The 27,007-nt window shown below is 39.6% G+C and overlaps 1 protein-coding gene across 8 annotated transcripts in view; it reads left to right on the top strand.

Annotated features, from left to right (window-relative positions):
- The window catches only part of TFDP2 (transcription factor Dp-2), a 291,147-nt gene that overhangs the window by 230,004 nt on the left and 34,136 nt on the right, over window positions 1–27,007 (top strand). For all 8 annotated transcript variants that reach the window (XM_023588985.2, XM_058295097.2, XM_058295098.2 and 5 more), the window contains 2 exons: window positions 1,416–1,463; window positions 26,830–26,992. In XM_023588985.2, coding sequence (XP_023444753.1) covers window positions 1,416–1,463; window positions 26,830–26,992 — 211 coding nt within the window. The remainder of the gene's footprint in view (window positions 1–1,415; window positions 1,464–26,829; window positions 26,993–27,007) is intronic.

Below are 27,007 nucleotides of genomic sequence, written 5' to 3'. Positions count from 1 at the left end.
TAAATTGATGTGCTTCTTTTTAAATCAATTATTTTATTTCATTTTACCCCTTAAATATGAATCATCTCCAGAGCAACCATTTTCAAGTGGAGAACACCGTTAGTATAGTGACTTGTAATTGAATCTTCTGACTGTTTTCAACACTGAAGGAAGACTGCTTTTTATGATTACAACATTTAGCTTCCTTGGAGATGTAAAAACTATATTTAATAATGTTTTGACACACATTAGAAAGGAGTTACATAGTAATTGTTGACCATACTCAGAATTTCTGCTGTGAATTCTTATTTCCTTACAAATAAGGAAAGGAACTAGGAAAAAGAGGCCAAATATATTAAAATTTTTTGTTACATTTTCTCTTGATTCTTTTAAATGCTGGGCAATTAAATCAATATTCCTTCTCTATTACTCATTTGTCAATTTTAACATCATACTCTTACATTTTTAACCTTTTCCTATATAATTCTCTTACTCAGCCTTCCTCTATTTCTGATCATTTTATCACTTCATCCTGCCATAAAAGAAAGAGAAATAGGGGCTGAAGTCTCTCTTTAGACCCCGCCATGCTGGCGACCTCATAAACTCCTGCCTGAATCTTGGTCTGTCTCCAAGCCTCAAAAGACAAAACAAGAAAGAAAAAGAAATAGTGACATAAATGGTACACTCATTTTTCCACCTTGAAAGTTATTTCCACGGTGGCCTATTGTACTGTTAATTCTATCATTGACTTACATATGTGAGTTCTAGCAAGCAGACAATAAATCTTGGTTGCGTAAGAATCTTCTTGCTTCAAGAATATTAAAAAGTGAATTAATGAAATTACAAATTAATTACCTAATCCTGGCAAAGTGCTTCAAGCTGCATATATATATACATGTACATACTCATATAATAGACAAAGTTTGATATATATATATATATATATATATATATATATACACACACATTTCCATTATCAAAAGAAATGCAATTACAGAATCACCCATAGCCTTTATTCAGTCCTTATGAAAATTCTCACATGTATCTAAAGTTTCCTTGGATTTCTGCATCAACTTAAAAGATTATAATGTGAAAACCAACTCTGTGCCAGTATTATTAGCTCATTTTGGAGATGGTCAGGTTTTGGTTATTTTCAGTCCCAGCTGTACATGATCATTTAGTATTTAGCATTCCAGAGTGACTAAAACTGCTTTCTCCTTTGTAAATCTGCAGTGTTTTCCTCTAAAGAGTCACTGAACTCATTTCAACTTTTGATTGTTTTGTGTTGTGATTTGTTAGTCCTATGATAAAATTAAGTTTTATGATGGTTAGTTTTGTGTTTGGATGTATTCCATGTGGAATTAGACAAGTTAGAATACATTATCCATGAAACAAAGTTCTGTTTATATATATGTTCTTTTTATACTTTTTTTTAGTGATAGAAAACGCACTAGAGAATTTATAGACTCTGATTTTTCAGAAAGGTGAGTGTAAGTGTAAGTATTTTGTTTGGGAAATTCTACTGTGTGGAGGGGAATTCAGTGCCAAGATCTGCTCTAGTTTATATAGTGAGATGATTTTCTTCACATAACTTTAACTTCATTCAGTTTCTACCATTATTTCATTCCATATTCTGTATTCTGTTTCACTCATCAGTATATAAATTTATTACGTTTTTATGGTTTCAAGAGAAATTATCCTGTGAGTAGATGGAATATTGGTAGTATACCATTTAATTGCCTCTATCCTTCTGGGAGGGGAAGCATTCTACAAAATTTTAATACTCCACATTACCCCAGTATGCCCAAACTTTTGAAAAATAAGTTTTATTGAAAATACTTATAGGCCATAGTAAACTCTTGCTGGTTTCTTAATGTACTGGATAAAATATAACCTTTCCTTAGAATATCAGGACAGTGGTTCTTAATTCTGGGTATGCATCAAAATTACCTGTGGTCTGTTAAATAAAATATAAATGCCTAGGAAGCCAGAAAACCAAGAATTAAAAACTGTCAACTTAGGGTCATTATTTGAACTTAAATTCAACATTCTATCTAAGCTGCTATACTAGGTGCCATATTAATGTTTCACTGTGTTAAAATAAGAGTGATAGCCTCAAAGATGGCTATCAAAGACTCTGACTCTGTAAGACTGTCTCTATTCTAAATAAAACCTTGCCAGGTATGCTTTTTAAATTTATTTTTGATTCTAAGATTTTTGTAATTCCTTTTTTTAATAGTATTTTAGTTTTTCCTTCCAAATCCTATTAGGTTCATTTTGTTCTCAATATAGTAGTTTTGGTCTTCCATATTTTCTAATTTGCTATTTCCTGTGCACTGAGAAACTAGATGGTCAAATGTGCTAGAATTTGTCTAAAATAAATTGAATAGGCTCTGAGGGAGGATCTTGGGCCTGTAAATAAAGAATGTGTATTTTCTTTCATTGACACTTAGCACTGCTTTGGGTCCCTAGTGGCCTTTGCTGCTTGCTTCTTGACTCTTAACAGTTTAATCTGATTTCAACAGATAGAACCATATCTGAGGAACTGATGTATCATATAGAAATATATTGTGAAATGTTGTTTACTCTTTAATGGAAGGTTTCCATCTCACCATGATCTTTGAGTTTTTCCTTGGAAAAGGCAGCTGTACAGTTTCTACAGTTGTATTTAGCAATGTTTAAGACCTCAGTTACTACTTCAAATGAACTTAATAAAATATAACCTGCTTTGCAAACTGTTGTGTTTTAATAGTTTTTACTTTCTTATTTATTTTTCAGTTTCTCACTTTGATTTCATTTTGTAAAGAATGCTACCTATTTGTTCTTTTACTAATTTCTGGATTAATAGAGATTCTAGAATTTATATGCTGAGGCTAGATTTTGGTGTTATTTAGAAAGAGGGTCTCAGTATTTTTAAGAACTCTGGTTCTACAGATAGAGAGCTTCCAGTTTAAAAAAATGGACTGAATGCATGTGTTTACCTCTCCAACTCCTAAGATCCTATTGAAAGTATGGTGTAAAAATATAATAAAAAAAAATAATTCTCTAAAAGGGTTGTAAAAAGTGTTGGGGGCATAGGTTTTCCAACTGGAATATGAGAGCTGGTATGATTATAAGTCAGAGCACAGAAATCACACCCCAAGATAGGCTTCGGAGACGACGTCTTTAGAAATAGGAACCGTCCTCCTCGGCCCTGTCGTGGAGAGGCCCCAGGCTTAGAGTTGACAAGCAGGAATTGGTGGAGCAGATAATTAGGGTAATTAAGTAAAGAGTTTCCAGGGAGCTGAGAACCTTCCAAGACTTCAAATCTCCTTGTACCTCCCATCCCAACTCCACACTTGTAGCAACCACACCAAAAATATTTGTCCCCAGACTGAATCTTGAAGAACTGATCTCAGAGAACCTGAACTTCCTGTCTTGGGAGAGTTTCAGGATCTTAATATGTACTGGGACAGTTCTTCCTTTTGCTGGCATTTGTGATTCTGGGGAGGAGCGGAGACTGGATTGCCTACTTAACAGCCATTCAACCTTGAAGTTAAAAGACTGCTGTCAGTGTGTCCCACCCACATACGTAGAAATAATGCATTGTGCCCTAACATGTCTTCTATCCTGGAAAAAGATCCATGTGCACTTGAGAAGAATGTTCCACCTGCTGAGTTTGGTTGCGGTGTTTTATATATGTCTGTTAGGTCTAACTCGTTTATCATATTGATCAAGTTCTCGGTTTCCTTGTTGATTTTCTACCTAGTTGTTCTGTCTAATGTTGTGAGGGGTGTGTTGAAGTCTACAACAGTTATTGCAGAGATGTGTATTTCTCCCTTCAGTTTTGCCAGAGTTTGTCTCATGTATTTTGGGGCACCCTGGTTAGTTGCATAGATATTTATAACTTATACACCTTCCTGGTGGATTGTCCCTTTTATTAATGTATAATGGCCTTCTGTATCTCATAACTTTTTTGCATATAAAATGTTTTGTCTGATATTAGTATAGCTATCCCTGCTCTTTTTTGGCTACTGTTTACATGGAGTATCTTTTTCCAACCTTTCACTTTCGGCCAGTTTGTATCCTTGGATCTAAGATGACCAGGTTTGGCTTATGTTTTTTTATCCATTCTGTCACCCTAATATCTTTTGATTGGGGAGTTTAATCTGTTCCCATTCAACCATATTACTGTATATGCATTATTTACTTATACCATTTTATTCTTTGGTTTTCATATGTCAGATCATATTTTCATATGCCTTTCTACTCTTTTGCTTATCGTTTCTGCTATTCTTTCTTCTACACTCTCCTCCAAGCCTCTTCTATCTTTTCTTTCAGGCTCTAAGTCTTCCTTTAATATTTTCTGCTAAGGTGAATTATTTTTTCCAAACTGTCTTAGTTTCTGTTTATTTGTGAATATTTTATCCTCACCTTCATATTTGAAGGACAGTTTTGCCGGATAAAGAATTCTCGGCTGGCAGTTTTTCTCTTTCAGTATCCTAATTGTAATCATACCACTGTCTTCTCACCTCCATGGTTTCTGATGAGAAATCTGCACTAAAACTTACCACCATCCCTTGTATGTGATGGTTTGTTTTTCCCTTGCTGCTCTCAGAATTTTCTCTTTATTTTTGACATTTGACATTCTGAGGAGTATGTTTCTTGAAGTAGATCTATTTGCATTTATTCTGATTGGGGTACAGTGCACTTATTGAAAATGAAATTCATTTCTTTCTGGACCTCCCATGACATGTTTGTGGTTGCGTTTTGTGTTATCATTCAACTCCCTGAACCCCTGCTCATTTTTTTCTATTCCTTTCTCTCTTCAATTTCAGCAGTTCTGTCTTCGATATCACTTGTTCTTTCTTCTGTTATTTTGGGTCTGCGGTTGTATGCCTCAAATGTGTTTTTGATCTCTCATGGTGTCTTCATTCTCATGAGCTCTGTTATTTTTCTATTTAGGATTTCAAATTCTTTATACTTGCTCAGTGTCTTCTTGATGTCATTTATCTCTTTAGCTATATTGTCTTTCAACTCTTCAATTTGATTTTGGAAATTTATGTGTATCTTGTTAATTAGTTGTCTCAAATCCTCTGTCTGTTCTGGCGCTTTGATATATTCCTTTTCTTAGGGTATGTCTTCCATTTTCTTAGTATGGCTTATAATTTTTTGCTGATGTTTAGGCATCCGATTAAGATGATAGTTTACTCAGATGCACAATTTCTTTCTCTTTCATAGGGATTTAATGGTAAGAGGCTGTGTGTTCCTGCTACTCTGATTCTTGGTTCAACCTGGATCATTAGGATTGTCCCTGTTTAGTTGCTCAAAACTGGACTCTGGACCCAGTAATTGGTTGCAGACCTGCTTCCTAGGGCCTTTGAGAGGGATGTCAGGAATAGACGCTCTTGTTTACTTTTAATTTTCTCACATGCACTTTCTTGGTCGGCCAGCAGATGGCAGTCTTTGGCAACCCTCTCGGTTCAGTGCCTGTTAGGAGTGTGTTTGAGTTTTGCTGTCATGAGTCCCCTCCTTTGTCCCCCTCTCTTCTGGGTGGTGTCCTGCCTTCACCTGGTGTCCTAAACCCTAGATATTTTTGCAGGCCATTTCAACCTGTCCTCTAGCTATTTTTCTAGGAGAGAAGAGCTTCCAGTGGCTTTTTAGTCTGCCGTCTTCCTAGAAGTCAAGAAAATTCTTATAACTGGAGTAACCTGGAGCAGTCTAGTGTTCCCTCCAAAATAGCTAGAAAACTAAAGAAAATACAGGAATCATTTCTCAAGACATCAGAAAGCTACGTAAGCAGTCAGGACTCGACGGGCTGACACTTCAGAGAATGGGGAATCTCAGAAGAGCAAGCAGCTTCCCGTGTAACTTTTTAGATAGGGGGTTATTTGCTGATTGTGGGCTGATTGGAGAATCTAGGGTTTGTATAGAATAAAGAAGAAAAGTTGTACAAATCAATATATACAGAAAAAAAAGTATCTGAGTAAAATTTTCCCCTTATAGTAAAATGACAAACTGGCAAGAGAAGGGAACTTAATATTATAAGACTAATAAGTCAGTTTATAAAAATGAATGAAGTTAGGGGAAGTGGATGCAGCTTAAGCAGCTGGGTGCCTGCCTACCATGTGGGAGGTCCTGGGCTTGGTTCCTGGTGCCTCCTAAAGAAGACAGCAAGCTGGCAACAATGGGCTGGCACAATGACTCAACAAGAGACACAGCAAGGAATCGCAGTGAGAGAGAGAACAAATAGTGAGCAGAGGTGGCTCGAGTGACTGAGTGCCTCCCTCCCAAATGAGAGGTCATGGGCTCAGTTTCCAGTGTCTCCTAAAAAAAAAAAAAAAAAGGCAATCAGACAGCGAGCTCAAACAATAAGCGGGGGGAGGTGGGACTAATAAATTTAATAATTCTTTGAATAAAAAGATGAAGTTAGATTAGTGGTTATGTGGGACTGGGGAAGGAATGCTAAGGGGTATGGAGCTTTTTTTTTTGGATTAATTGTTATAAAAAATTTTTGTGGTGATGAATACACATTGTGGTTTAACTAAAAACCAATGATTATGCACTTTGGATAGATCATATGGTATGTGAATAAATGTCAATAAAACTGCTTTTTAATAAATATATAATTGTGCAAGAATAGCCAGAATTAGCAGCTATGTATAGCTTGAGAAACACAGATTGAGAGGTGAAGAATTTTCTTGTTTGTCTGTTTTTGTTTATTACTACTACTATTATTATTGAAATAGGAAAAAATGCTGAAATACTGGTTGAAGTTGTGAATACACAACTGTGATTATACCAAATACTTTTGATTATACACTTTGGGTGAGTTGTATGCTTTATTAATATGTATCAATAAAATTGATAATTAAGACTATTAACAGAAACCAACAGCAAACTCCATATTTAGTGGTGAATTGTCAAAAGCTTTTAACTTCGGATCAGAAACGAGAGAAAGATCCCTGCTATCACCACTTCTAGTCACTATAGTAGAGATTCATGCTACTGCAATAAGCCAAGAAACAAAAAGAAAATGCATAAGAATTGTAAAGAAATAAAACTGGCAGTATTTACAAATGACATGATTGTGTCCCTAGAATATTCAAACAATGTATAGATAAATTGTTAGAATTAATAACTGAATTTAGTAAGGTTACGTACTAAATTTATACTGCTCTTAAAGAGCAGTATAAAAAATTAATTGCATTTCTTTATTCCAGCAACAAGTAGAAAAAGCTAATAAACATTTGAAAAAGTGTTAATCAGCATTAGTCATCAGGAAAATGTAAATGAAATCCACAATGTAAATACCTTTTCACATCTACCAGAATGGGTAAAATGAAAGAGATAAGCAATACTAAGTTTTCTCAAGGATGTGAAGCATCTGGGCACTCATATACTACTAGTGCCTGTAAAAATTGGTACAATCATGTTGGAAGTTGGCAGTATTGACTAAAGCTGAATGTATACTACTATATGACCCAGTATTCGATTCCTAATTTTATACCTAATAAATGCACACAAATATTCACCAGAAATTTATACAGGAAGGCTCATAGAACACCATCATAATAATTAGCCTGAAACAAACCAAATGCCCATCAACAGAATGAATAAACAAGTTGAAGTATATTCATGTAATGAAATGAATGAATTCATATAATGGAATCACATGAAAAGTATGAATGAATCTCAGAGATTATGTCGTTAGACACAAAACAGTAAACACTATATGATTTTAATTATCTAAAGTTCAAACCTGGCAAAACAAATCTATAATGTTAGAAGTTATGGTCGTGAATATCCTTGAGGTGTGGTTGTGGGAGTGGATGCTGACCAATTCACGTGGATGGCTTGGGTTCTTTTCCTTAGGTGTGCCATATTTCAGTGAAAGTTTGCATTAAGAACTCAGGGAGAGGTTAAAGATGGTAGTCAGGGAAACGGACTTTGGCCCAGCGGTTAGGGCGTCCGTCTACCATATGGGAGGTCCGCGGTTCAAACCCCGGGCCTCCTTGGCTCCGTGTGGAGCTGGCCATGCGCAGTGCTGATGCGCGCAAGGAGTGCCGTGCCACGCAAGGGTGTCCCCCGCGTGGGGGAGCCCCACGCGCAAGGAGTGTGCCCGTGAGGAGAGCCGCCCAGCGTGAAAAGAAAGAGCAGCCTGCCCAGGAATGGCGCCGCCCACACTTCCCGTGCCGCTGACGACAACAGAAGCGGACAAAGAAACAAGACGCAGCAAATAGACACCAAGAACAGACAACCAGGGGAGGGGGGGAAATTAAATAAATAAATAAATCTTTAAAGAAAAAAAAAAAAAAGATGGTAGTCAGGTACATCCCAACAGCTAATCTTTTAAGTTGCTAGGAGAACATGGGAAAGGGTACATAGGAAAAAAAGGAAATCTCTTTTTTCCTGTGTTGTGGGCTCTTCTGGTGTTTTCCTACCCATTTATTTTCAGGCCAAGCTAATTCACAAAAATCCTAGAACAGTGATTTCAACCCTATCAAACCTAGTAACCCCTTTTTATATAAAATATGTTGTAATTTTATTATCTGGGAATGAAATTATAGGTAAACAATATAATTTACGTCTACCTGTAATTTTTAAAAAATTCTAATGGACTAACTGCATAGAAAGAAGAAATAAAAGGAAGGTAGTCCTCAAGCAGTAACACTCAAGTGTGGCCTGCAAACGTGCTGGTCCAGACCTCTCTTACTATCCATAATAAGTTAAGTACAGAAATGGCGTGTTCATACACGTAGGTAGCCATTTGACATTGCTGTGACATCCAGGTAACGGAGGACGCTGCTGACCTTGTGAATCATGTATGGCACAAACGGCACTAGCAATGCACAAGTTGTTGTTTTTGGTTTTTGTTTTATTTTTTCATTAGTTTTTTCCTTATGTTGTCCTACTGGCTTTCGAAAAATTATTTGTTCCTAACAGAGTTGTACATAATGCAAAACAGGATGATTGAAAATAAAGGCAGGACAAAGCTGATTAAGAGGAGTCACGACTTTGACATTGTCAGTCTTCTGAAATGATTAAATACCATTATTGGGCTCTGAATTACACTCTGCATTTTTTATCTGTTGAAAGATGAGAACGGAGAAAATGCTGAGTCATATCAGTTATATATTCTGAATAATAAATTGAGACATCATGTGATAATGAGGTAAATTGTATACTTGGAATTTCATGGGAATATCTGGAATACAAGGCCCTCGTTGTTGTATAAGATTAATTACCACATGTGACTTTTTTTTTAAACAACTTTATTGAGATATAATTCACATACCATATAGTTCACCATTTAAAATGTACAATTCAGTAGCTTTCATTTTTTTTCACAAAGTCGTATAGCATTACCACAATCAATTTTAGAACATTTTCATCACCCGCTTCAAGAAACACTGCAGCCCTTAATTGTTACCCCAGTCCCCATCCCTCCCAGCCCTAGGCATCCACTAATCTACTTTCTGTCTCTAGATTTTCCTATTCTGGATGTTTCATGTAAATGCAGACATAGGATATGTGGTCCTGTATGACTGGCTTCTTTCACTTAGCGTAGTATTTCCAAGGTTCTTCATGCTATAGCATGTATCCATACTTCAGTGCATGCTATAGTTGAATAAAGGCCCATGGATATACCACCTTTTTTACTTATCCATTCATCAGTCAGTGGTTGTTTGGAAAATTCCTACTTTTTTAGCTATTAATAATGCAACTGTGAACATTTGTGAACAAGTTTTTCTGTTGGTCATATGTTTTCATTTCTCTTGGATTATATCTCGCAGTGGAATAGCTAGGTCAAATGTTAACTCTTACAGTTAGCCTGTTGAAGAACTGCTAGAATGTTTCCCAAACTAACTATACTATTTATACATTACCGGCAGGATACGAAAGTTCTAAATCGTCTACATCCTTGTCAACATTTATTGTTTATTTTTTATTTCTTTCCCCTTCCCCCCTCCCCAGTTTTCTGCTCTCTGTCCATTCACTGTGTGTTCTTCTGTGTCTGCTTGTATTTTTGTCAGCGGCACCAGGAATCTGTATCTCTTTTTGTTGCATCATCTTGCTGCGTCAGCTCTCCGTGTGTGCAGCGCCACTCCTGGGCAGGCTGCACTTTTTTTACACAGGGCAGCTCTCTTTATGGGGTGCATTCCTTGAGCGTGGGGCTCCCCTACGTGGGGGGACACCCCTGCGTAGCACAGCACTCCTTGTGCGCATCAGCACTGCACATGGGCCAGCTCACCACACAAGTCAGGAAACCCTGGACCTCCCATGTGGTAGGTGGATGCTCTTATCAGTTGAGCCAAATCTGCTTCCTAACACTTATCTAACTTGATTCTAGCCATCTCAGTGGGTATGAGGTGGAATCTCCCTGTGCTTTTGATTTGCATTTACCTGGTAATTAATGATGTTGAGTATCTGTTCATGTGCTATTTATGTGTCTCCCTTGTAAAAATGTTTTTTCAAATCCTTGGGCCATTTTTTAATTGGGTTGCCTTTTTATTGTTGCTTTGTAAGAGTTATTTGTATATTCTAGATACAAGACCTTATTATGTATATGAATAAAAGAAATTTCTCCCATTTTGTAGGTTGTTTTTTCACCCTCTTGATTGTGTTCTTTCCATACATTTTTAAATTTTAATGAAATCCAACTTATCTATTTTTTCCTTTGTTGCTTGTGCCTTTGGTGTCGTATCTAAGAAACCATTGCCTAACCCAAGTCATGAAGATTTACCCCTATGTTTTCTTCTAAGAGTTTTATAGTTTTGATTCTTATATTTTGGTCTTTGATCAATTTTGAGTTAATTTTTGTAGCATGTGACATTTTAAGGTTAATTTATTTTTAACCCAAAAACATATAGAAAATCTGTGAAAGTGTACAGTTATTTATACCACATTATTTTTAGTCATTTTAATTTTTAAGGAAGTCTGGTTTTAAATTTATTAATTAACATTAGTAGCTAAATTGGAAAAAATATTTGGATTATTTTTAACCCTCATTTTCCAAAGGAGAAACAAGCATCCTTGACCTTTTTTGTCAATAAAAGTTACACCTGGGAAGCAGACTTGGCCCAGTGGTTAGGGCGTCTGTCCACCACATGGGAGGTCCCCGGTTCAAGCCCCGGGCCTCCTTGACCCGTGTGCAGCTGGCCCATGCGCAGTGCTGATGCGCGCAAGGAGTGCCGTGCCACACAGGGGTGTCCCCTCATAGGGGAGCCCCACGCGCAAGGAGTGTGCCCCGTAAGGAGAGCTGCCCAGTGTGAAAGAAAGTGCAGCCTGCCCAGGAATGGTGCTGCACACATGGAGAGCTGACACAACAAAAAGATGATGCAACAAAAGAAACACAGATTCCCGTGCCGCTGACAACAACAGAAGCGGACAAAGAAGAACACACAGCATATAGACACAGAACAGACAACTGGGAAGGAGGGTGGATAAAATAAAATAAATAAATCTTACAAAAAAAAAAAGGCACACCTTTCTGAATGTGGCAACAGTAGTAGTAAGCCAATGATGACAATGGAAAGTGACCTAAAGAATGAAGAACAACAGTTTCTATTCATTTTATTATGAAACATTGATTGCTTGTTAGTGAGTTTTTTAATTACTCATGAAATGATAATGGTATAATATCTTATTTTGCAGAGATGTACTAACTAATGGAGCCATGAAACATCAACATTTTTTAAAAATTTACTTCTCTTCCCTCCCCCCCCCCGCCGTTGTCTGTTCTCTGTGTCCTTTCACTGTGTGTTCTTCTGTTTCTGCTTGTGTTCTTGTCAGCAGCACTGGGAAACTGCGTCTCTTTTTGTCACATCATCTTGCTGCATCAGCACTCCGTGTGTGCGGCACCTTTCTTGGGCAGGCTGCACTTTCTTTCGCCCTGGGCGGCTCTCCTTACAGGGCACATTCGTTGCGCGTGGAGCTCCCCTACCTGGGGATACCCCTGTGTGGGATGGCACTCCTTGCCCGCATCAGCACTGCACGTGGGCCAGCTCCACACGGGTCAGGAGGCCCTGGGTTTGAATCCTGGACCCTGCATGTGGTAGGCGGATGCTCTATCAGTTGAGCCAAATCAGCTTCCCAAAACCATCAACGTTTAAGCATAAAAGACAGTAAAACATAAGTTTAAAACCAAAACAGAAATAAATGGTCAAGCCATAACTGGGAGGAAATTTTATGTATATTTATATGTATATTTAAAATGAAAATGATGGGAAACGGACTTGGCCCAGTGGTTAGGGCGTCCGTCTACCACATGGGAGGTCCGCGGTTCAAACCCCGGGCCTCCTTGACCCGTGTGGAGCTGGCCCACGCGCAGTGCTGATGCGCGCAAGGAGTGCCCTGCCACGCAGGGGTGTCCCCAGGTAGGGGAGCCCCACGCGCAACGAATGTGCCCTGTAAGGAGAGCCGCCCAGGGCGAAAGAAAGTGCAGCCTGCCCAGGAATGGCGCCACCCACACTTCCCGTGCTGCTGACGACAACAGAAGCGGACAAAGAAACAAGACGCAGCAAATAGACACACAGAACAGACAACCGGGGCAGGGGGGGAATTAAATAAATAAATCTTTTTTTAAAAAAATGAAAATGAAATATTCTGTTGAAAGAATAGTTTCTACAGATTATTATAAGCTGTTTAAAGATAATATCAGTGAATTAGATGATCTTGATTTATCTCTGAAAAGTTTTCAAAAACTTTATAATATTGATAAAAAGTTTTTGTTTTTTTAAAGATTTATTTTTTATTTCTCTCCCCTACCTGCCCCCTGCCCCCCAGTGTCTGCTTTCTGTCAGTGGCACTTGGAATCTGTGTCTTGTTTTGTTGCATCATCTTGTTGCATCAGCTCTCCATGTGTGTGGCGCTATTCCTGGGCAGGTTGCACTTTTTTTTTTCACCCTGGGTGGCTCTCCTTATGGGGCGCACTCCTTGCACGTGGGGCTCCCCTATGCATGGGACTTCCCTACGGGGGGACACCCCTGCGTGGCATGGCACTCCTTGCACACATCAGCACTGCGCATGGGCCAGCTCATCACACGGGTCAGGAGGCCCTGGGTTTGAACCTTGGACCTCCCGTGTGGTAGGCGGACACCCTATCTGTTGGGCCAAATCCGCTTCCCGACAAAAAGTTTTGACGATTCTTTCCCATCAAAAGAAGATCCACACTTATGAAATTAATGGATTCAGAATTCTTTAAAAGTAATTTAAATTTAACTAAATTTCAAGGTGAATTATTGGAAGTGTCTATTGATGAAAGACAATATAAATTTTGAAATGCATTACTTTTTGATACAAATTAGAAATAAAATCTTGAACTTGGTGAAAAATATTTTTAAAATATCTTCTTTCTTTCCTATGTAACCTATAACAAGTCCAAAAACAAGTTCATTTGTCACTTTAAAATTTTTAAATTCTGGCCCCAACCCGATCAAGATGATAGAGTGAGAGAGACGCTTCAGGGTACAGCGCCCCATAGAAGCTTTGACAAGCTGCAGGAACTGGTGGAAACATCCTTCTCAAAGCTCCAGAGACAGTTGAAGGTCTGTAATGACAGGGTGAGCACCAAAACAAGAAAAGAGGCCGCAGGCCACTTCACAGCAGGAGAACCCCACGAACACAGGTGGGCATAAATATATCTATTCGAATCCTTGCTTAAAGTTCTTTTGGGTATATACTAACGGCTTGGTAATGGATCGTGATGGCGATATGCGCAACATTGTGAATGCAATTAACAGCACTGAAATAAAAATCTGAATGTGCTTAAAAGGATAAATTAGGTTGTATATATGGTAACAGAATAAAACTTGTTAAAAAATCCATGGAACCTCACTGCACAAACAGTGAACCCTTGGTTAAACCATGGGCATTAATTAGTAGTACAGTTACAAAAATGTGCTGTCATCAATTGTGCAAATGTCCCACACCAATGTAAGGTGTTGGTGGTGGGGTGGTGTATGGGAATCCTGTATTTTATAAAAGATTATTCATAAACTCACAACTTCTCTAATAAAGGAAAAAAGTGATGGGAGTGGAGAAAGCACTAGGATCTCCTGTTACCCTGGGAGTGCCGCTCCGTCCCTGCCATGCTCCCAGTGCAGGTCGCTGGTTCTACTTCCAGAGGGAGCATAGTGACCCTCATGCTCATCCTGGGACATGCATCTCTGGTTCAGTCCTTCTGGTGGTGGCCTGAGGGATTTGCCATCCCAGCTTGCCGTGCTTGTGGAATCCAGTTCAAAGAGCTCTCCTGCAGAAAGCTGTGGGAGGGCAGCCACATTTGTGCTGCCCGGAGCAAGGGGTTGCTGGCTGTGGGATATACAGTGCATTTCAGGGACCCTGAGGAAAGTGTTTCCCAGAGAAGAGGGGATGTTTGGAACCAGGTAAACGGGGATTCTAGGCCCACCAAGACAAGAGGCACCCACAGAAAGGGTTGGAGAGGCCCACATTTTGCTGTGGAGCTAACTCTCTAAACTGATTGTATGGATTGGCCTTGAAGGAGAGCACTTTGTACAGGTCAGTCTGCAGAGACTGGGAAAGGTGTTTTCTATTTTTTTTCTTCATTTATTTTGTTTTTGTTTTTGTCTTTTTGGTTTTTTTGTTTGGTTGGTGTTTTGGGTGTTTTTTTGTTTTTTGTTTTTTTTTGGCAGCATTAGGTATTCAAAGAAAGCTCTGTCATAATATTAGCTGGAAGCAGGCTTAAGAAACCAAGTCTAAATTCAGGCCTCAGAGTCTTAATTCCAGCTATTATACTTTAAAATATCAAAATGTCTAGGTTTCAACAGAAGATTACAAAACATACAAAGAAACAGGAAGTGATGGCCAGGACAAGGAGAAAAAGCATTATAAACCATTAATGAAAAGGGCCAGACCTGGGACATACCTGACAAAGATTTTTAAGCGTGTTCCTAATTATGCTCTATGAGTTAATGAAAAATATGAACAAAGAACTAAAGAAAATCAGGAAAACAATAGATGAAGACCAAGGGAGTATCAGTAGAGTTCTAGAAATTATGAAAAGGAGACAAATAGAGCGAAAGACCCTAATAACAGAAGTGGAAAATTCCCTAGAGAAATTCAATAGCTGGTTGGAGCTGGCAAAAGAAAGAATCAATGAACTTGGAAAAAAGACAATTATTCAGTCTGAGGAGTAGAAAGTAGAAAGAGATGCAGAAAAGTAAACAAGAGCCTAGGAACCTGTAGGATGCCATCAAGCTTACCAGTATATGCACTGTGGGAGTCCCAGAAAGAGAGGAAGGAGAACAAATTCAAATAAATTGTGGTTAAAAACTTCCCAAATTTAAATAAAGACATGACTATACACATCCAGAATGCTCAATGAACTTCAAACAGGGTAAACCCAAGTAAACCCACAGTATATTATAATCAGACTGTCAGATGCCAAGATAAAGAGAATTATGAAACTCACAAGAGAGAATCAACATGTTCTGTACAAAGGAGCCTCAAAAAGATTAAATGCCTATTTCTCATCAGAAACCATGGAAGCAAGGTGGCAGTAGATGACATATTTAAAGTGCTGAAAGCTAAAACTGTCAACCAAGAATTCTATATCTGGCAAAAATCTTTAAAAAATGAGGGGGAAATTAAGATATTCCCAGATAAAAGCTGAGGGAGTTCATCACCATTCTACTGGACCTATAAGAGATGCTAGAGAGAGTTCTGCAGGTTGAAAGGAAGGGACAGTAGAGAGTAGATCAAAGCTGCATGAATAAGGAGCTCTTGTTAGGTTAATGGCACTGGTAAATATAAATGCCAGGGGAAGCGGATGTGGCTCAACTGATAGAGCTTCTGCCTACCATATGGGAGGAACTGGGTTCAATCTCTGGGGCCTCCTGGTGAAAAAGAGAAAGCGTGCCTGCGCAGCAAGCCAGTACCCACACGAGAGCCTGCAAGATGACCCAGTGCCCTGCGCAAGTGAGTCACGCAGCAAGATGATGAAGCAGCAAAAGAGAGACGAGGAGAGTCAAGGTGAAGCCCTGCAGAAACCAGGAACTGAGATGGTGCAATTGACAGGGAACCTCTCTCCCTATCAGAGGTCTCCAGGATCGAAACCAGTGAATCCTAGAAGAGAGAAAATGAGAAGAGAAGACAACACAGACAGCAAAAACAACCGGGGGGGGGGAGGGGGATATACCAGTACTATTGTGTTTTTAGTTTGTAACTCCACTTTTCACTTCCTACAGAACCTAAAAGGCAACTACATAAAATGTAATGGTAAACCACTGGTTTGGGACTTGTATAAACATGTAGTTTGTAGCAAGAAGTATATAAGATGGGGAGTCCAAGGGATATAGGAATATAGTTTGTTTATATTATTAAAGTTAAGTTGGTATCAAAGCAAGAGATTGTTAAAGATTTAGGATGTTAAATTTAAGCCCTCATAGTAACTTGGAAGAAAATATTGGAGAATATGCAAGCTCACAGAGACAGAAATTAGGGTACAGGTTCCCAGGGGCAGGGACAGAAGCAATGGGTAAATAATGCATAATGGGTGTAGGGTTTCTATTTCGGGAGATGGGAAAGTTTTAGTAATGAAAGATGGTGAAGGTACTGCAGAATGCGATTTATCCCATTGAATGGTATGCTCGAGAGTGGTTACTTTGGGAATGTTTATATTTTAGCTATGTTCCCACAAGTAAAAAATAGCAGAGAGAACTTCTGGTAAAATATCAGAGTAGGAAGCTGCAGGACTCACCCCTCTTCCAAAAACATCTAGTGGTCAGGCAGAAACTGTCCAAACAACTGTTCTGGGGGCTCCAGAGACCAGGGGGTGCTGTGTGGGATCCAGGGAAGAGTAGGACAAAGGGACAGAAAGCACAGTAAGAGTTGGTGGGAGACTGAGTAACTTGTTCAGCCATGGCCATGGGTGCCCATTGCCCACCCGGAGGCAAGCAGCTTTGAGTCAGGTTGGGTCCCTGCCTGGCAGGCTGCTGCAGAATGGGAAGGCCCCAGAAAGCCTCTCCTCTAGAGTCAGGGGTGGGAGGTGACAGCCTTGTACTGACCTGGCCTTTTCACTGGTGAATTTAGACCCCTGAGCCCGGCTGCTTTACCCCATTGGAACAGGGACTGCTGTGTCATTAATTCTATGCCTGTCACAGAGGCAGCCCTTTGGAACTGGTTTACGCCCTCATTATGGGCCCGTTTTTTGGCTGGGAAATACCGATGAACCAAGTGGGCAAAGTAGAGTCTTAACACAAAGCCAATCAACAATATAATCCTAGACGAGAGAGAAAACAACCTTCAGAGTAAAGTTGTTGTGCCAGAGGTTCTAGCTAAAGGAATGAGGCAAGAAAAAGAAAGAAAAGGCATCCAAATCAGAAAGGAATAAGAAAAAACTTTCACTATTTGCAGACGGCATGGTCCTATATTAGAAAGTCCTGAAAAATTGGTTTTTTTTTCTTTTTTTCCATTTCATTTTTTTAATCATTTGTATTTCACAGAGATTTCAGTCCACAATGGGTTAGAAATTAGAGAAAAATTAAACTCCTTCATGACAGTTGAGAAGTGCTATCATCAAGGAATCATATGCAGTAGCCTCCTTTCATGAGTTTAGGGGGGACCAGTCTGAATTAGGGTTGAGACAGTTAAGACCAAGAGAACACAAAGGTCTTCCTAAAATGTACACTTTTAGTTATGAGCAGAGAGCAGGACCTGGAATTGTGTTGCTCTTGTGGTAGAGTTTGATACTGAGATATCGCAGTAGGGTTCATAATGAGTGGTGGTGATAAAGTTACTCGCCCCCAGGATAGATGGTTCACCTGCTGAGTGGAGGGAGAAGGTGGTAAGGTCCACAGATGCCCCTGCATGGGCTAAGTTCTCTGCTAGTGGAGTGGCGAGGAATGCACTATTTTTTCCTCCATGAACTATTCTGGAAGGTTGCCTTGATCGTGCACCTCACATTTTGTGGTCCCCTTTTATTTTCGAATATTAGAGACAGTGTTAATTTAACTTTTACAGAAGTGGTTTATAGGATTGCTTGCAGGACCAAATCGCATAACTATGTACTGCTGGACATTAGATAGTCTAACCTCTTGTTGAATGTCCATGTGAATGTTGATTGGGTTTTGACATGGTACTTTACCAGCCTTCCAAAGAACAAGCTTAATTTCTCAATTCAGCCAATGTTGAGTAGAGTCTTTCAGTTTGTATTTCTTGTGAAAATTCTAACAGCTCATGAAGGAGAAAAACACGTATAACATACCATGTTTTATGCATGCTATATCATTTAATCCTCACAACAGACTTGTGAGGTGATTATTTGTAGCCCCATTTTTCAGCTGGAGGACAATGGATCAGAAAAATGACTAAATTGCTCTATTTACTTCTAGTAAACTTCAGTTTACAAAGCTGATATTTAATTCCAGTTTTCTTCTAGTTTATCATCACTTCATGCACTGAACTAATTTTATAAATCTCTTACACGTGGTCTTATGTTTTGAGAGTATGGTTATCAGCATTTAATAGTTATTTAAAGTTTAGTTGTTTCTATTTAGTCTCTTTTGTTTATATCTATATCCATTTCTGGTTTATGTCTATTTTGTTTCTTTAGTTTGTTTCTTTAAATATTTTCCATGGATGTTTGTAGGAAGCAAATTAGCCAAATGATTGTCCAAAACTACCCTATGGTTATTTTATGGCTCCCTTATAAAAAAACAAACAAACCTAGAATTAGATATAAACAACAGTACTGCTTCCTACCTAGATTTTCAAAAGTACATAACCACTAAGTTGAGAGTTTTATTTATTTTCAGCCATTCTCCAAATCTCAGTATAAATATACAACCCCATACACAACATATTTCTTTGAAAATAACTCTTGCATTTCTATTTTTAGTGATCCTTATTTACTTTTGTCACCTAACTTGTACTAATTTTATAAGTTTATATGTGACTAACCATTTGCATCTAAGTGCGCCAGACTCCAGAGCAAATAATCCTAGGGCAGGTTTTGTGTGGTAATCTGTGTAGAATATAGGAATAGATGGATCCTTTTAAAAAATGAAAGTACTTAGTGCAGTGACCAGCGCATAGTTTGCACTCAGTGAGTATTTACTACTACCACCACAAGTGGATTTAAAAAGAACAAGGACATGGTCAAATTTATGGAGATAGGTCACTGTTTCAGTCAGGGTTCAACAATGGGGCACCATTACGGGGTCAAGTCGACACATTAGTCTAATCATCACAGTCCACCCCTTGTCAGCTTGGCAGCCATATACATCACCTTAATCCATACTTAATCTCTAAATAAAAACAAGACTTTTCTCTTCTGCCTACCAATACTCAGTTGTCCTGTGTACCACCAGAAATGCACTAAATCCCTCCAGAATAGAGTCCAAGTCCTTATGGTATTATTCACTCTTAAACTTGATATCCTTGAAAACTGTGACATGAATCTCATGCAACTTAAGTCATATGATGAGGGGAAAAGATAGGGAAGAGAACAAAGATATTCATTGTATGTGCATGTACAAACTTAGAATGAAACAAAGAAATATCTGTGACCTTTATTATCCTCGTTTCAGTAACTGATCAATGTGGTCAAAGTTCATACTCATCACTACCTGCTTCCACTACCCAGTCCATGTTCCCCTTACCCTCAGCAAGCACCTCCGCTGACCACGGTTCTTTACCTGGGAGGGTGACCCAAACTTTAATTCCTGAAGATTCTGGGCCGGTGTTAATCCTTCCTGGATTGGGTTTTGCAATTTTCACTGACTTTAATCACAGGGCATGGTAGTACTAAGAGACACCCTAGGGGATCTCCTGTTTTCCAGGCAAACTCTTCTTTACTTCCACTGTGAAGGTGCATTCCCATTTCCCCTGATCATCGGGATCAGTCACCCCAGCCAGTACAGTAAGTCCCTTCTTTGCCTGTTGATTGAGACGCATGAGGAGTCCAAAGTGGCCAGGTGGCAGTCTTAACTTCCAGTTCAGTGGAGCCATTGTTAGGTTTTCTTGTGGAAGCACTCCTCCTTTTGGAACTAAGACCTGTAGACCAGCAAAGCTCCAGGTTGCAGGGACAGGAAGGAAAATTTCCCCTAGTGGATTACTAGGGGTAATAGTGTGGTAAGTGGTACTCCTGGACCATGAATTCTGGCTATGGGAGAAACAGCACTATAGAGTAGACACTGATTTAGCACATCCACAGTCTCATGGAGAACACTGCCCCAGCCCTGCAAGGTATTGCCACCATAATTGAGTCTTCAAAAGGCCATTCTACCGTTCTATCAATCCTGCTTCAGTATGATAGGAACAATTGGTTTTCCCCTCAGGGCAGGCTTGAGGCTGGGTGGTTGTCATCTCAGGCGGGGAGGGGGTCTGGTGGCTGTCTCCTTAGGGCAGACCATGGAAGGTTTATCTGGCAAAGTCTCAGCAGAATTTATTGTTTCCATGTCCCCACTGCCATCATCATCAACCCCATGTCTCCATCCCAATCCTCAGGATTCCACTCCTTTCTCATCAGTGCCCTCACTTTAACAGCAGACGCTCCTGCAAGGTTGACATTTCAGTTTCCATTGTAACTCTGCTATCTGTACAATGAAACTCCGGGTCTGGTTTGCAGGAATCTCAAGTCTGCAGCTGCAAGAAACAAGATTTTCTTTCAGAACATACATAGAACCTTTAACATCATTCATGAGGCGTTTACATTGCAAATTTGAAGCCTTCAGTGATATTTTGCATATCTCTGCCAACTCAATATTGGCAACATAGATATTATTTCTATGATTATTGGAAACAGTCATTAGTGCCCTTGAATCTATAATAGAGAGCCAGTTGCAAAAACTCCATAACCTATTCAGAAATCCCACTATTAAGATTCTGTTTCTCAAGAACCACTCCTGGTGCCAAGGTGTTTCTGTCAGAGTTCTCTAGGGAAACAGAACTGACAGGAAATATGTGTAAATAGTATGAGATTTTATTAAATTGTCTCAGGCGACCGTGGAGAGGCACAAGTACAAATTCCAAGCTGCAAGTCAGGGACTCCAGTGAAGGTCCTTGAGTTCTCCAGGAGACGCTGGCTGTCTGAAGTAGAGATGGGGATTCTCTCTGAGTGCTGAAACCACTTCTCCTGTTAAGGCCTTCAACTGATTGGATGAGATGTCGCTCATTGCTGATGCCAGTCTCCTCAGCTGATTGTAAATGTAACAGCCATCTCTGCAATGAGCTCAACTGATGATTAAAGTCCATGAAATGCCCTTATGTTAGAGATAAGCCCATGCTTTCTTGACTAAACAACTGGGCACCATTACCTCTCCAAGTTGACACATCAGCCTATCATCATAGTTACCATCACGGCCATGTGGGAGAAAGATCGGAGTACCTCTAGACAGCCCAAGGAGACTAGTCACAAAGCTCTAGTTATTTTCTGAGAGATTATGGAAGCCTGAACTAGGGCAATGGGCCCCAAAAGAAAAGGCCGAATTTAAGAGAGATATAGGATATAAAATGGAAACATTTTGAGTTAGAGTGAATGAGAAGGCATTAGATTGATGAGATAGAAAGGGAGGGAGTAAGAGGAACACAGGACGAATCAGGTGGTGCTCCTGGCCTAGGTATTTGGGTAGATGGTGCTGTCACTTATCTAGACGAGGACTGCCGTAGGATCAGGAGCGACATATTTAACTTGTTGAATTATCCTTTGTATTAATATGGTATCAAGACATACACGGATTCCCTCTTGGGAAAACTGAATACAGTATAGGAAACTATGAGGTCAAGGACTAAACCTATGTAAATAATCAAGGATGTGCTGGGACCATTCTTTTTTTCCTTTCTTTCTTTAATTGTAATAACTCTTCATTCCAATAAATTTCCAGTATTAAAGTAGAATAGTATCACCAGCTCCCATATGTACCCATCTCTGAACTTCAACAGTAACAATTTCTTGGCAAATTTCATTTTGTGTATAACCCCTTTTATGTTACTTTAAAGCAAATTCCAGGTATGTCATTTCTTTCTTAAATAGCTCAATATTTATATCTAAAGACTCCTTTTTTAAAATATACAATATCGTTATCATACCTAAGGAAATTAACAATAACACCTTATTTCACATATCCAGTGTGTTCAAATTTCCAGTTGTCTCAGGGATCACAAGTGTTGTTTGTTTGCTTTAATTTTTGTTTGTAAAATAAAATACAGAAAATTGCCAAAAAACAAAATTATGACTAATGAATTTTTCTAAGGTAAGCTCTCTTATAGTATCACCAGCTGAAGAGGTAGAACCTTAGAAGACCTGAGTCCCATCCCAATCATAACTCCACCCCTCTCCTAAGTAATCACTATCTTGACTTTTCTAGTGGTGACTTTCTTGCAGTTTAAAATATTTTTATCACCCAAATGTGCAGCTGTAGACCCTACATTTAAAAAGTTGATGTCTTTTATTTTATTTTTTTAAAGATTTATTTTATTATTTAACCCACCCCCCCACCTCCCACTATCTGCTCTCTTGTGTCCATTTGCTGTGTGTTCTTCTGTGTCTGCTTGCATTCTCGGCTGCACCAGGAATCTGTGTCTCTTTTTTTGTTGTTGCGTCATCTTGCTGTGTCAGCTCTCCGTGTGTGCAGCGCCACTCCTGTGCAGGCTGCACTTTTTTCACGCAGGGTGGCTCTCCTTAATGGGGCGCACTCCTTGTGGGGCTCCCCTACACGGGGGACACCCCTGCGTGGCAGGGCACTCCTTGCGCACAGCCGCACTGTGTGTGGGCCAGCTCACCACACAGGCCAGGAGGCCCTGGGTTTGAACCCTGGACCCCTTATGTGGTGGGCTGATGCTCTATCACTTGAGCCACATCCGCTTCCCTGATATGTCTTTTAAATCTCTTCTAATATATAGATTTTCCTCTGTCCCATTCTTTTCCATTTACTTTATCTTTTGAAAAAACTTGGCTCTTTGACCTGTAGAGTTTTCCACAAACTGGGTTTTTTTCTGATTGCATACTCAAGTGCAGCTCAACATGTCCTCTGTCCTCTGTCTTTCCTGATGTTTGACAGTAAGTTCCTGAGGCTTGATCAGAGTGATGTTTGATCCTTTTGGCAAGAATGGAAGTGGTGGTTTGTTCTTCCGTTAAGAGGCATGTAAAGTTTAATTCTCTCTCTATGATGTGAACACCACTGATGTTTATGTACTAACTCTCTTGGTTACAAATGACACTATTCTAATAATGTCATTTCCTTTTCATTTTTCACTTGGACTACTTTTCTATAAAGACACTTTCCGCCATCTACTATATGATTATCTGGAGGCACAGTTTATATATGAAAGACAGAATAACTCTTTTTTTTTTAAGATTTATTTTTTATTTATTTCTTTCCCCTTCCCCAACCCCCATTGTCTGCTCTCTGTGTCCATTTGCTGTGTGTTCTTCTGTGACTGCTTCTATCCTTATCAGCGGCACTGGGAATCTGTGTTTCTTTTTGTTGTGTCATCTTGCTGTGTCAGTTCTCCATGTGTGCAGCGCCATTCCTGGGCAGGCTGCACTTTCTTTCGCACTGGGCGGCTCTCCTTACGGGGCGCACTCCTTGTGCGTGGGGCTCCCCTACACGTGGGACACCCCTGCGTGGCAGGGCACTCCTTGCGCACATCAGCACTGCACATGGGCCAGCTCCACACGGGTCAGGAGGCCCGGGGTTTGAACCGTGGACCTCCCATGTGGTAGGCGGACGCCCTAACCACTGGGCCAAGTCCATTTCCCAGGAAAGACAGAATAACTCTTTTTTTTTTCTTCTTTAAAGATTTCAGAATAACTATTGATCCCTTCCCTTTATTGACCAGTTTTGAAACTAATGACGTTTTTCCTGTCTTTCTCCAAAGGTGATCAGGTCTTCCCTTTTTAAAATATCATACACATTTAATCATACCTAATAGATATCATACATTACAATTATCATCACTATTGAAGCTTAAATTATCCCACCTTTGGTCAGTGAGACAATCTTCTGGCCAAGTTCTTTTAGAGTCTTTGATAGCTTCATTATTTGGTATTACAAAGGATGTTGCAAATTCATCTTAAACATTTCCTGTGCTAGACCTGAAATCAGCCATTTCTCTAAGAAGCCTTTACTTTAGTGAGAATTTTATGTCAAACTCAATTTTGGGGCTCAGGATATTCATTCCTACTGTGTTGGTCATTTTTTCTAGTCCCTTTAAATGACAGAGCTAAGATACACACATATTTAAAGATAGCATGGGTACTTCCATTTCAAAATCTTACTTAACCTCTTCTTTATTACATCCCAATTCCCTTTCTTCCACTCTGAGAATCCTGGCTTTCAAGGACATACAGGATGAAAGGAATGATAGAATTAGTATACATGGTAATTACTGATTGGCTTTATCCCACATTACATCCTCAGTAGTCCCAAATGATACTCATCTACTAGTACTTAGTTATCACTGAAAACATTTTTTTTAAATTTTGCATATGCTTGCCCATTTCTTCTCTTTTAAAAATAATTACATTTATCTACATTGTTGGAACATATAGCCGTTATGTACTGTACTCTTCCCTCTTATTTAGTCTTATCTCTGTAGGTAAACTGTATATTTAATACCACCAGGCTTTAGGTCAGTATCTTCCTAATTTTGTTTGTCTGAAGTTTGTTCTCTCTAATGCTTTCCTTGGTATAGGCTTATGTGAATTTCCTGAGTTTGTGTCTCCTATTTGAATTAGATCCGTTTTGCTAGATACAAAACCCTTGACTCATTTTATTTCAATTCCTTAAACATATTATTTATTTTCTTCTGGTGTACACATTGCTGATGAAAAATCTAATATGTTGAAAAATCTGGTGTTCTTTTCACCTAGATGCCCAAAGGATTCTTTGTCTTTGAAGTCTGATTTTCCTAGAATATTTTGGTATTTGTCATTCTGGGTTGATATTATTATGTATGTGCTTCAATTGGTAGTTTTGAATCTTTTTTAATGTCATGAACATTTTCTTGAATTAAAGCATTTAATAGTTATTGTATTCCCTTGCTTTGATTTTTATCTTTTCATAGTCTTACTATGTGTAATAGTAACTATCTGCCTACCTCCATTATTTGTCGCTTTCTCAGTTTTGAGAGTTACACGGGCTTGATTGTTCTAGCCTCTTCAGTACTTAAAAGCCCCTCGCTATTTCAACAGCTGCTCTCAAATTGACCTGCTTTCAAGTAACCTCTTCCTGTTATCCTACTCTTGAAGCTACCTCATTGAGCACTTCTTTTTCTTTCCAAAGATACTACCATGCGGGCCTTTTGGCTACGGGCAGGGCAGTTTTACTCTAGTGGAACGGGGATAACGGGTTATCTAGTTTTGCTGTAAATGTTCTCAAGGGGATTTTGGTTTTGCTATCTACTTGCTCTGTGTTTTTTTTGTGGGTGTGTGTGAGGATTTGGAGAGTCTGGGAACTGTGCTGCTGCTCTCCTCCCAGAATCCCCCAAAATGTGTGTGTGTGTGTGTGTTTGCTAAAAGCTGCTGGGAGCAATGTACCAAAAATGCCCTGGCTTTTAAAAATATATATATTTTAAATTTATTTTTAAATGATACATAGATCACACAAAATGTTACATTAAAAAATGGAGGAGGATGGGGGTGGGGGATATTGGGGACCTCATATTTTTTAAATGTAATATTTTTAAAACATGAATTAAAAAAAATGGAGGAGGTTCCCATATGCCCCCCTCCCCCCACCCCGCACCCCTCTGTGTTGGCCTTTAAAATGGGAACTTATTTGGTTAAAAGCTTACGGTTCTGAAGCCATGAAAGTGCCCATTTTAAGGCGTCCTCAGAGATGCCGTCTCACTGAAGGCCGGCTGCTGGCGACCCTGACCCCTGCCACGTGGCTCGGCGGCGGAGGCACAGTGGTGTCTGCCTCCTCGGGGCTCACTTTCTCCCCGGGCTCAGCTGGGGATGACCCCGCGCGCGGCTGGTCCCTCCCCTGGCCCTCTTGCCTCCTCTCCCCGGGCCTGCTCTCTGAGCCTCTCTGGGTCCTCCTCTGACCTCTCTCTGCTGATCCCGCCTCCAGCCTCCAGGGCCCTGCAGCCTCTGGGGGCTTCTCTGTCCCCGCCCGGGTTTCTGTGTGTCTGCTGCCTTTAGTCCCCCTTGGTAAAGGGCTCCACGCGGGTCGTGCAGGCTCAGTAAGCCAGTCGGAAGTCCCACCCTCACAGAAACGGGGCAGCTTCAAGACCGTGATCTTTCCCTGGAGCCACAAAAAGCTTCAAGCCATCCCAGTGTGTTTACAGTTTGTTCGAATCAGGATTTTAAAAAATCGGTATGTCTTCTGCAATGTGTAAGTTCCCCTCTGCTCTCCCGTCTTCTCTCTGTCTTCCTCACTCTTTCCTTCTCTCCCTCTTGCCCTCTGTTGGGGAGTGAGTCATGCCCCACACAGAAGGCCTGTTCAGGCCCCTACCCAGAGTCATTAAACAAACATGAAATAATTGAAGGTTTAGACCAAATACTAAGACCAGTGACATACGATTAAAAACTGATTAGATAAATGAAACTGAGAATAGTGATACTTTTAAATTTAGGGGGAAAAACTGTAATATGCCTAGAATACAAAAAGATAATTATTGTCTAGAGTGTACACTTGCAAGGCCAGGGTGTGTGTTTTTTCTCTCACTGATCTATCTGTAATAATGCCTGGCACATAATAAGTAAGTGGTCATAAATATTTTTTAAATGAATGGATGGTGTACATATTAAAGTACTCTAGCTTCTGGTTTAAAAACATTTCTTCATCTCTAATTTTAAATTTTATCACTTTAGGCAAAAATGAAATGCTTGTATAATTTTGTAGAGTTTTGTAAAAGAAGTCTTTAAGTATAAATGGAATGCAAAGACTTTTTCTTCTCTTCCAGTAAACGAAGCAAAAAAGGAGATAAAAATGGAAAAGGCTTGAGACATTTTTCAATGAAAGTGTGTGAGAAAGTTCAGCGGAAAGGAACAACATCCTACAATGAAGTAGCTGATGAGCTGGTATCAGAGTTCACCAACTCCAATAACCATTTAGCAGCCGATTCGGTAGGTAAATCGTGA

This window comes from Dasypus novemcinctus, chromosome 4 (assembly GCF_030445035.2).
Source record: "Dasypus novemcinctus isolate mDasNov1 chromosome 4, mDasNov1.1.hap2, whole genome shotgun sequence".
NCBI lineage: Eukaryota > Metazoa > Chordata > Mammalia > Cingulata > Dasypodidae > Dasypus > Dasypus novemcinctus.
Note: the sequence above shows the minus strand (reverse complement) of the source record. Positions and strands in the feature narration are given on the sequence as shown.